General features: G+C 35.2%; 1 protein-coding gene across 1 annotated transcript in view; it reads left to right on the forward strand.

Moving 5' to 3' along the window:
• The window catches only part of nonC (serine/threonine-protein kinase Smg1), a 235970-nt gene that overhangs the window by 131560 nt on the left and 91590 nt on the right, over positions 1–12820 (forward strand). The window contains exons 38-42 of the mRNA XM_069846010.1: positions 1728–1860; positions 3221–3503; positions 4987–5130; positions 6734–6924; positions 11111–11445. Coding sequence (XP_069702111.1) covers positions 1728–1860; positions 3221–3503; positions 4987–5130; positions 6734–6924; positions 11111–11445 — 1086 coding nt within the window. The remainder of the gene's footprint in view (positions 1–1727; positions 1861–3220; positions 3504–4986; positions 5131–6733; positions 6925–11110; positions 11446–12820) is intronic.

Genomic DNA, 12820 nt, shown 5'->3' on the forward strand with positions numbered 1-12820 from the left:
TCAAAACTGTTTTTATTGTGCCTCCTCCTAGATGTGTTGTAGTCTGGTTGAATGCAGCATCGTTAGAGGGCAGCGGTAGCGAGTTTGCGGTTTGCTGCAGGACCAGTTGGTTTCTATTTCCCGCCCATGCGCTTATTCAGAGGAGGATCTCCTCCCTAACTGTTCATTTACTTGCTTTAAAACTCTGCTTCTTTCTCTGGCCGCTAGTGCACTGTTGTCTATGTGTGTTAACTGCAGGAAAGGAGGAAAGGATTTGCTTTCCTCCACACAAACAATCTCGCATCTTTCTCACAGTTTTCTAGCGGCACATGAGCACGCGCCGTTTAAAACTTGATCAACCGAGGTTTTCTTATAGCTGTGAACTTAAAAATTATCGAATCTTCTTCGAATTTCAAGGCATATATTTCATTTGATATTTACTTTCGAAAGAAGAAAAATGTGAGGAGGACGTTCCTCCCTTCCCTCCCCCGAGAAACCGCCACTGCTTCCTCTGCATATGATGGTACCATTTTTTCTGATAATCTCTAGTTTCCTCTACCAGACTTGTTTTTATCTCTAATTCTCTTCTGTCATATAATTATTTTTAAGCTTATCTTTTAAATGTACTCCCAGCAGAGACCTTAAAATTCTTATTTCCATTACTTCCATATGTATTTTGTCTAGTTTTCTCATCACCCATGTCTCACTCAGAGTATAACAGGGTTTGTTTAAGTATAATGTGAGACTTTCATTGTGATCAATGTGGTGCGAGGTTTTTTTTGGACATGTTCACCATGTCTTAGAATAGACATTCAGCATTTCGGAGCTACATGTCTTGCAGAATAGCTTTTGGTAAAGGATCAGACTGATAGATTTCCCTGTTCCTCTATCTCTGTCTTCCCTGATGATAGAGCCAACATGTTTCTCCAAAATGTTGGATGTCTGTAGTACATCTAGGACACTATGCAAATACCCAAAACAATGATGAATTCAGGAATGATCTCCCACCAGGGGATTTCAGACCTTTTTAACTAATTTCAAATTGATATGATTTTTCAGTAACTAAAATACAGTCAACTCTGGTTATAGTGAACCTGTGCTGACCAAGATATTTCGTTCACTAACTTATATCGAGGTTCACTAAAACCGAAGTGTCTGTTTTTATATTACGACGTTGCTATACATACAGATTTAATGTTTCTGGCAATAAATGAAAAATAAATAAATAAACCTTTAATTGAGAGGGCTGGAAAATGATATAACTAAATTAATATTGGTACTGTACTGTGTATTTAGCCTTGGAATTAACTGGGTTCACTTTTACAAGGAAGGTTGAGAACCATTATACAGTAATCCTTCTTGTACATCTTCTGCTAACCTCTTATAAGGGAGTCAGAAATAATTCTTCCTTTATCCGTCATTGCATACACTGTTCTCTTTAACATGTTTTAAGCTGTCCAGAAAGCTGATCAAATTCTTTCTTTATCTTTCAATGTACTTAAGGAGTAGCATATTCTTGGAAGTTTATATGAAAAAAAAATTTCGTAAATTATCATTTTGGTAATTTTTAAATTACATTTTCTTGTAAGTTTTAGTTTTTAGATTCACTATAACAAAAATTAGTTGTCCCTACTCATAGATGGAGGTTCTTGGGTGAATGATACAAAGTCAAGGGTTATTTATTTACTGTCAGTGTAAATTTTGGGAAGCATTTCATTCATAATGTGTTGTAATGATTTATTATTCAGGTGCAGTGTATGGAGGTGGACAGGCCATTGCTATGGAAACAAAGCAGAGTCGGAAAGAGTTAGAACGAGAAGTTACATTGGGGATGTTTTGTGTACGTGTTGCAGAAATGAAAGCTGATTGGCTAAGCAACAGGTATGTGCTCTTCGTATAAACTCTCTGTCAGTGATTTCTGTTCATAAACAGTGCAGAAATTGGAAAAAATGAAACTGATGCTGGAGACAGAAAATTTGTCATTATTCATTGCAGAAAATGAAGTGAAATGAGAAAATGTATACTTACTTACTTACTGGCTTTTAAGGAACCTGGAGGTTCATTGCCGCCCTCACATAAGCCCGTCATTGGTCCCTATCCTGAGCAAGATTAATCCATTCTCTATCATCATATCTCAACTCCCTCAAATCCATTTTAATATTATCTTCCCATCTACGTCTCGCACTCCCTAAAGGTCTTTTTCCCTGTGGCCTCCCAACTAACACTCTATATGCATTTCTGGATTCGCCCATACGTGCTACATGCCCTGCCCATCTCAAACGTCTGGATTTAATGTTCCTAATTACGTCAGGCGAAGAATACAATGCGTGCAGTTCTGTGTTGTGTAACTTTCTCCATTCTCCTGTAACTTCATCCCTCTTAGCCCCAAATACTTTCCTAAGCACCTTATTCTCAAACATCCTTAACCTATGTTCCTCTCTCAAAGTGAGAGTCCAAGTTTCACAACCATAAAGAACAACCGGTAATATAACTGTTTTATAAATTCTAACTTTCAGATTTTTTGACAGCAGACTGGATGATAAAAGCTTCTCAACCGAATAATAACAGGCATTTCCCATATTTATTCTGTGTTTAATTTCCTCCCGAGTATCATTTATATTTGTTACTGTTGCTCCAAGATATTTGAACTTCTCCACCTCTTCAAAAGATAATTTCCAATTTTTATATTTCCATTTCGTACAAGATTCCCTTCACGAGACATAATCATATACTTTGTCTTTTGGGGATTTACTTCCAGATCTATTGCTTTACTGGCTTCAAGTAAAATTCCCATGTTTTCCATAATCGTTTGTGGATTTTTTCCTAACATATTCACGTCATCCGCATAGACAAGCAGCTGATGTAACCCGTTCAGTTCCAAGTCCTCTCTGTTATCCTGGACTTTCCTAATGGCATACTCAAGAGCAAAGTTAAAAAGTAAAGGTGATGCTGCATCTCCTTGCTTTAGCCTACAGTGAATTGGAAACGCATCTGACAGAAACTGACCTATACCAACTCTGCTGTACGTTTCACTGAGACACATTTTAATTAATCGAACTAGTTTCTTGAGAATACCAAATTCAATAAGAATATCATATAAAACTTCTCTCTTAACCGAGTCATATGCCTTTTTGAAATCTATGAATAACTGAAAATGTGTATTGTTACTTATATATTAGATTTGTAATTTACTTGCCCAACCCTGCTTGTAGCTTAATTCCACAATTGAACTCTGTAACAGGGATGAACTTCTAGATGCAGTATTGGAACTGGTGTCAAGACTAAACCATTGGCTAGAAGTTCAGGGTCGCATGAAAGTGGCTGAAGAATCACTACAAGATTGTCATCAGCAGATGGCTCTGGTGAAGGAGGCAGAGGCACATGGCCCATCTGCACAGCATCCTCTTTATACATTGGCTACAAGATATGCCAAACATCGTCGTGCACGCGATGCACAAGAAAAGGCCTCTATAGCTTTAAGAGAAAAAATTGAAGATTGCGAGAAACACTTAAATCTTCATAAGGTAATAGAAAATTGATTATGGTTTCTCAAATTTATTTTTGAGTTCATGGAGCTTGTTTTTGTCTTCTGCTAATACATTAATTTAAACTTTATCATACTGCAAAGCATTGTAAAACTTTTTTCCTTCAGTATTATTTTTTTTCTTTTTTTTATGTGCTTTATGATTCATATGATATATTTCTTCCTTATTGGATTTATCCTCTTTCTTTGGTGTATGTGTATGCATGTACACGTCAGTGATTTCAATTTTCTAGCATTTTCACCCTACAAATATCTAACAAGAAATTCAAAATTTCAGTAGCTGTTCAAAAATAAAATTTGCAGTTTCATTTCCTTTACAGTTCAGAGGCATATTGTGAATAGTACAAGGCTATTCATAAGTCCGTGAAACATTAAAAAAATTCGTAACTACTAAACAGTACATAACAGTTAACGAAAATTTTTACACTAAAATAAAGAGGAACTCTCCAAGTTTTGTTACATACCTTGCAAATTCCCAATGTGTCCACCCTTCCTGATACAGCAGATATCGATGCGGTAATCCATATTTTCCCATACATGCTCCAACATGTCATGGATGACCATAGCCATGACAGCTGTAATCTGATGGCAAAGTTCCTGAAGATTAGTGGGGAGCGGGTGCACATAGACATTGTCCTTCACAAATCCCCACAGGAAAAGTCACACGGAGTTAAATCCGGTGACCGTGGTGGCCACTTCATTAACGCGTCATCTTCCGATCTATTTCTGTGGTAAATGTTTATTGAAGTAGTCTCGCACGTCATCGTGATAGTGATAAGGACATCCATCTTGCTGAAAGATGTAATCACTGCTGTTTTCATTCAGCTGAGACATCAGCCAGGTTTCTAGCAATTCCAAGTAAACCATTCCATTAACGCTGGGTTCCACAAAGAAAAATGGGCCATACACTTTCTTTTTCGAAATGTCACAGAAGACGTTCTTGGCGAGGAGCGATGCAAATACACCCTTCGTCATGGAATTTACAAACCAGTGCTTGATACTGTTGAACACAGGTGGTACCTTTTGAAATTGCGCTCGAAAACGTCTCTGCACAGTCACAACTGATGAGGTTCGTGCATAGTATTCCAATACACGAAAAAGATTGCTCACGTTTAGTAAATGCCATTTTCCTATTATTGATAACTACTGCCACCTAGCAATAAATCATGGCAACTAAGCATAGGCTTTCGTTATAAAAATAACTTTGAGCATTTCTCTTTCTATTGACAGAACAATTACTATGATCTGTCACGTAGTTAATTTTTTATTAAACTTTAAAATGTTTCACAGGCTTATGAATAATCCCGTATAATTTTTACATTGTAAGACTTTATTATAATTTTATCTATAACAGTAAGTTTATTCTTAAATTTAGAAGAAAGTTTGTGTGGAGTACTTAGGTGTACTCGTTGCTTTTTCTTATGGTTATGTACAGAATTTCTAAAACAAATTAATCTGAACAGGTTGCTTTGGCATCTGTGAGGGGACCACAATTAGCCCAGTGGGTGACAGAATTAAACTTCCCATTGGACAAGGAGAGTCACATGGTATTTGACTTGGTGAAAGAATTTCTACAGAATGCTGGTCAAGGACAAATGATCCTTCAGGTGAGACAAGAACATATTTTCCAGTCATTCAAAAATGTTACTACTTTTCACATTCAGTAGCAGTTACAAATATATTGTACATTTGAGTTGTCATTGATCTGCTAGCTGCATGATGGTGAGTGTTTAACCAAGTAATATGTCACCCAAAATGCTGTAGATCACTCTGTATATATTATATACTTACTTAATCAATCTCTCACTCACTCACTCACTCACCGACTCACTCACTTACTTACTTATTGGCTTTTAAGGACCCTAGAGGTTCATTGTTGCCCTCACATAAGCCCGTCATTAATCCCTATCCTGAGCAAGATCAATCTAGTCTCTATCATCATCATCCCACCTCCCTCAAATCCATTTTAATATTATCTCCTCATCTATGTCTTGGTCTCCCCAAAGGTCTTTTTCCCTCCGGCCTCCCAACTAACACTCTATATGCATTTCTGGATTCGCCCATATGTGCTACTTGCCCTGCCCATCTCAAACGTCTGGATTTAATGTTCCTAATTATGTCAGGTGAAGAATACAATGCGTGCAGTTCTGTGTTGTGTAACTTTCTCCATTCTCCTGTAACTTCATCCCTCTTAGTCCCAAATATTTTCCAAAGCACTTTATTCTCAAACACCCTTAACCTATGTTCCTCTCTCAAAGTGAGAGTCCAGGTTTCACAACCATAAAGAACAACCGGTAATATAACTGTTTTATAAATTCTAACTTTCAGATTTTTTTGACAACAGACTGGATGATAAAGCTTCTCAACCAAATAATAACAGGCATTTCCCATATTTATTCTGTGTTTAATTTCCTCCCGAGTATCATTTATATTTGTTACTGTTGCTCACAGGTATTTCAATTTTTCCACCTCTTCAAAAGATAAATTTCCAATTTTTATATTTCCACTTCGTAGAATATTCTGGTCACGAGACATAATCATATACTTTGTCTTTTCGGGATTTACTTCCAAACCTATCTCTTTACTTGCTTCAAGTAAAATTCCCGTATTTTCCTTAATCGTTTGTGGATTTTCTCCTAACATATTCACGTCATCTGCATAGACAAGAAGCTGATGTAACCCGTTGAATTCCAAACCCTCTCTGTTATCCTGGACTTTCCTAATGGCATACTTTAGAGCAAAGTTAACAAGTAAAGGTGATAGTGCATCTTCTTGCTTTAGCCCACAGTGAATTGGAAACGCATCTGACAGAAACTGACCTATACGGACTCCGCTGTACTTTTCACTGAGACACATTTTAATTAATCGAACTAGTTTCTTGGGAGTACATATTATATAGTTATATGATGTAATTATTCATATGTAATTTATCTGTGATAATAAAAATTATTAGATATTGTATTAAGTACATATTATATAGTTAATAAAATACAATATGTAATCATTTTTATTAACACAAACTACATAAACACAATTACTCATAGCCATATTGACTTATAGAGTGGTTTTTATTTAATTTTGGTGTTTTTGGAAATTTAGAAAAAATCACAGCACAGTTCTCATATTACATTGTAAACATGTGAAGATTTACTCTTGACTGATTGCAGATGGTAGGTAGAAATTCTGACGTTTGTGTGTAATTTTTTACAGTGTGAGCAGTCTGAATCCGAGCTGGGCCAACTAGCACAACAGCAGATGTTGCTGGTACATAGCTGTTTGGATCTGTTGAGTCAGTATGGAACAGTGGCAAGTCTGTATCCTGCATCATATCTGAACTCCCATCGTTCAGTGTGCTATCGGCGTTGGGCTCAACACCTATTAAATAATATGTCTGTGAAGAGGTAAGCTTTTGAGAATGTTGTAAGTGAACTTATTATTATTTTCATATCAGAAGATCTAAAGTTAATCTTAGACAAATTCTTCTCTTCATCTTTATAATAATAATAATAATAATAATAATAATAATAATAATAATAATAATAATAATAATAATGATTTATTTAACCTGGCAGAGTTAAGGTCATACGGCCTTCTCTAACACTCAACCAGAGTAAAAACTGTGTTACAAAAACACTATAAATTTACAAAGTACACTACAATTTTACACACAAAACTGAATAAGATAATAATAATAAAATGTAAACAACAAGTAAGAAGAAATCAGACATAATATATAACATAGAAAAAGAAAGAAAAAAGCATAATAAAATGTGAACAGCAGGTCAAAATAAATGAGACATACAAAGTATAAAAAAATAAGACAATTATTGATAATAATAATAATAATAATGATTATGATAAAAAATAAGAATAGTAATAATAATAATGATGATGATGATAATAATAATAATAATAATAATAATAATAATAATAGGCCTAATAGTAATAATAATACTAATAGTAGTAATAAAATAGTGCAGTACAAACATAAAATAAATACAATATTTTTAATACACACAGTAAGGAAAATTATGATTATATATAGCTCAACTTATCACATACCATTATCGGAAAATATGAAGACAAAAATATAAAATAAATTAAATATCACTAGAACATAAAAAAAAAAGTGAATACGTGGAAACATGCAATACAACACTTGTCATAATAGTAAGTTAGTTTGACAACTCGTCATAAGATAATTTTAGTTTCGGATACAATTGTGAAATATAAGAGAATTTCTTTCATAAGTCGAAAATATGATTTTCTTCCATCCCTTATGCTGTCAAGTGTTGTGGTAACTTTGGTCTATCCATCTCTGCCACTCTTGTCTATTACTACAAATGTGATTTTCGTGTTTTTAAAATACCTGGTAGTCTATCTTCCATGAGAACATCATACTCTTTAAATTCTTTTCATGCACCACTTGATGTTACATCTGTGAGCAGTTTAATAAAAGACGAAAATAAAGTGTATAATGTATATAAATTTACAACATGAGACTCCTACTATATCTATCTTTTCACGATTGAGGGGCTGGGGCTTAAAACATGGTACCTGATATTTTGGTCACAATTGAGATACGTAGTGTATAATATGGTGTCTTATATTATGTGTCTAATGCAGTAGTTGGTTTTCCAACATCTCAACAGATGACAGAAGTATACAGATTCTACTTTCCTGATAACTATACAAACTGTTGCATGTATAAATGTTTACCTACCTAATGACTTCAAAACACTAAAACATCACTTACCGTGTTTTAGTCCCGAACCCCACAAATAGCAATCACAAGGAGTTTCTTTGGCCTATAAAAACTCATCCTTGATAACAGAATTTAAATTAGTGAACTTCTAATCCACTACCTTACCTAGCATGTTAAACACAAGACCACAGAGAAAATTACGAAACTCTAAGAATTATGTATACTTATTTCTTTTTTTAATCTTTTATATACAGATTATCCTATTACAGTAGAGCATCGATTATCTGAAACAATTGGGGATAAATGATTTTTCGGATAACTGATCATTTACGAAAACAAATTGTACCAGTGTCATAGGAGCAGTATGAAACAAAGAAACACTGATATTAAACACAAAACTGTACATACAGTATATATTTTGTATCATACGTCTTAGAAATAACACAGTGAACTGACTAGCCTAGTTTGACAAGTTCAAAATGGTCAAGAAAGTAGGCCTACAGTTTAGGAAAAGAAGTAAAAAAAAAATATATATATATACACATATATGGTCTAGTGGTCAGAGCTTCTGGCTATAGTTCATGAGGTCCCGGTTAGAGCACAGGAATTTTTCCTTAAAGGGGATTATTCCTGTGTTCGTCCATGGTCTGGAATTTAGGTTAAGTTTAGATTTAAGACCTCTCCTGGCACTACATTATCATAATCATCCTATCACATCATCAGGGTAATGTAACTCCGCCTTCCAGGCCCCCAACCTCAGAAGTGGGTTACAATTAAGCCACAGCCAGGAGAGAGGACCAGAAATGTCGAAAAGACAACCTGGTGGCATTGGATAAAAATATACATATAATATACTTACTTACTGGCTTTTAAGGAACCCGGAGGTTCATTGCCGCCCTCACATAAGCCCACCATTGGTCCCTATCCTGAGCAAGATTAATCCAGTCTCTATCATCATATCCCACCTCCCTCAAATCCATTTCTCTTCTGTAGGGGCGTGAGCATTTATAACTACGATATCGCACCATCTACCCTTAAGTACTAAATACGATAACCTGTCACTGATAAATTCGACCTTTTTTACTGCTGATTTTATTCTTTTATGTACAAAGAATCCTGTTCCTAATTGGTGATTAATGTTTCCTTCCCCATAATACAACAAGTAATCGTCTATTTGTGATATGCCATTCCCATCTAACCTAACCTCTTGTACTCCCACGAAGTCTATTCTATATCTAGCTAGTTCTTTTGCTACTAATGTTACCCCTCCTGTTCTATAAAGACTAGTTACGTTCCATGTACCAAATCTTATAACCTTATTCCTTTGCTGTGGTCGTGCCGGAGAATCAGTCCCATTCCGAAGCTTATTGTTAGGTTTCGTAACAAGCTGTTTTTTACGGTGATGGGTTGTTAGCCTTTCGCCCAACCCCCAAGCTGGAGGACCACCCGTTATCGGCTGTCCACGACTGCTTATTCAATATATTCGCAGCTACCCTCCATATCTGGAGGCCGTCTCCTCTATCCGCAACCTGAGGACGCGCCATGCCGTGGTGATAGGGACCCACAATACATGGACAAATATATATATATATATTTTTTTTTTTTTTTGCTTCAGAGCTGAGACTCGGTTTTTTTTTTTTTTTTTTTTCCTTTCTTTCTTTCCCCCCCTACATGATGCGCACGTAAATTTGAATTTGCCAACTGGAACGCTTTCAGTTAAGGGGAGAGGATGGTATTTTTTAAAACTTTTTTCCTATTTGGTGTAAAATATTAATTTTTTGTATGTAGAGAGCTGATAGCTGTGGCAACTTAACCAAATAAAAATATTTTGAAAAAAAATTATTTGGGGGTCCAAATTTGAAAAAATATACCCAATGCAGGATTGTACTAAAACCGATATATCTAAACCATTTTTAAAGATAATTTCAAACAGTTTTTTGCAATGTATTTGCAAAAGCATGTTCTACAAGCTATCTAACAGAATTTTGATATTAGTCCCTACGTTTGTAAAATAAACAATTAAAATTTAATAACAATTTCCTGATTTCCTTTCTTGCAAACAAACGGACGTATTTTTTAAATGAAATCAATTAACAAAATTCTGTTATAGAGAAAAGTTTCCTAATAGTCTAAAGAATGTGTGTTCTAAATTTCATGCATGTATATTTAATAGTTCAGAAATTATTTCCATTTTTGTCTGGAATGTAGCAAAAAAAATGAAGTTACTGGAAACCGATAAAAGTGGGCGTGTGATTTAAAAATCCATAGCGCAGGAAGTTTAAAAATGACGTCTCAACATCCGATAAGGGCACAAATACCCACAAAATGTTATGCAATGCATTCCACATATATCAAAGGGTATTTTAAAGAAGAAAAAAATTTTTTTTGAAAATTTTATTTACCGGAAACAACAATAAAAGTGGGCGAATGATTTAAAAATCCATAACGCAGGAAGTTTAAAAATGGCGACTCAACATCTGATAAGGGCATAAATACCCACAAAATGTTATGCTATGCATTCCACACATATCACAGAGTATTTTAAGGATTTTTTAAAATTTATTCATTTTTCACCAAAAAATACCATCCTCTCCCCTTAACCAGTGTTTCGGTTGATAGGTATTCAGATAATCAATGCACTACTGTATTTCCATTAACTGTTCAGACTACCACCTTCCTTCATTACCACAGATAATAGAGGTTCTACTGTATATGCATCATGTCATATTAACAATTTTGTTTCAGTTCTGTATTGAAAATAATTTACATGCACATTTTGTTGTTTAGTAGACTGTTTCTCATTTACAACTTCGACTAATGATGAGTTCTTCTTTGCCTTCAGTATGCCGTGTGTAATAAACATAAATTCATTTTGTTTACAGTTGCCATGATGTTTTGACACAGTTTCAAGCTCTCTTCTCCCCCGAGGCAATAAGTAACAAACCACTTCGTCAGCAAGTTCTGTCATTTTCATACCAACTCCAAGCCTCTCTAGCTGAAGCAAATGCACGTTTGAAGAAGAGTTACGAACGTCTGGCAGCTGAAGGACTACCTGAAGCAGCAGTCCAATTAGAAACTGCTTACAGCGAGGCTCGTGCAGGAATAAATGTTTTCCTGAGGGGAGAGAAAGGAGCAGCAATTGCCCTGGAATGTGTTAATATAACAGCACTCTGTGCTCTCAATAAGCGTTACCTTATGATGGAAGCTGCTGCCTTAAGTAAGTATAACAAAATTAACTAACACAGTAAAACCCCAATAAGACGCTGTTCATGGGACCGTGTATAAACCACGTATTAACTGGGACCGTGTATTAACCGGTATCGCGTATTAGGCGGGTATACTAATTTTGACTTACTGTAGGCTATATACAGTATTGAAATACAGTGAAACCTCTCCTTACGGACACCCCCAAGATATGGACACTCCTCATATACGGACAGATTTTTATGTCCAACTGAAATAATAATATAGAAATAATGATAAATTTAACTCTCGTTTACGGACACTCTCAGACATGGACACGGACAATTGTGTCGTTGTTGTTGTTGTTTTCTAATGCCAGGCGTTTGACAGTAAAATCATTTGACCTCTTGCACTCCAATATTTTTCAAAGATATTATCATGACCAGCCACTGAAGCACAGATTTTGAGGTGTTCCGAATCCATTTCTTGGTTTGAGTTGCACAATGGGCAGTTAGGTGACTGATATATTCCAATTCTATGCAGGTGTTTGGCCAAACAATCATGGCCTGTTGCCAATCTAAATGCAGCTACAGACGATTTTCGTGGTAAATCGGGAATTAACTGTGGATTTTGATGCAGAGTTCCATTTTTTCCCTTGGGATTGAGTTATCAAATTTTGTTTGTTGAAGTCTAAGTATGTAGATTTAATAAATCTTTTCACAGAGTAATACATAGATTTAGTAACAGGTCTGTAAGTTGCAGTGCTGCCCTTCTTTGCTAAAAAAGCATCCGCATTCTCATTTCCCAGGATTCCACAATGGGATGGTATTCATTGGAATACAATTCTTTTATTGAGTGATAATAATTGAGAGAGCATTTTAGTTATTTCTGCTGTTTGAGATGAAGGTGTGTGTTTAGAGATGATTGATAGAATAGCTGCTTTGGAGTCTGACAATATAACTGCATTCCTAAATTTATTGATGTGGCATAGAAGATTCCTGAGACATTCATTTATTGCAATGATTTCACCATCAAAACTTGTTGTTCCATATCCAAGAGATCTATAAAGTGAGAAGAGACAGCATGTAACACCTGCACCGGCACCTTGTTCTCTGGAGATCAAGGATCCTTTGGTGTATAAATGAAGCCAGTTTTGTGGAGGGTACCTAATATTAATTGTCTCTAAAGACAATTGTTTCAGCATTTCAGTGTTTACTTCTGATTTCAGTATTTTTTCTGTTAAATTTAGATTATATTCTATATTTAATAGAGTTAAAGGGTTTGGTTTAATTTGTAAGTTTTCTTTTAAATTCGGGATATTGATTTTCTGTTTTAATTCTTGAACAATGGATATGAAACTTTTTTGAGTTTTCAATCTACAGAGAGGACTGTATGAATGCCAATTGTTA

This window comes from Periplaneta americana, chromosome 14 (genome assembly GCF_040183065.1).
Source record: "Periplaneta americana isolate PAMFEO1 chromosome 14, P.americana_PAMFEO1_priV1, whole genome shotgun sequence".
In the NCBI taxonomy this organism is placed as follows: domain Eukaryota; kingdom Metazoa; phylum Arthropoda; class Insecta; order Blattodea; family Blattidae; genus Periplaneta; species Periplaneta americana.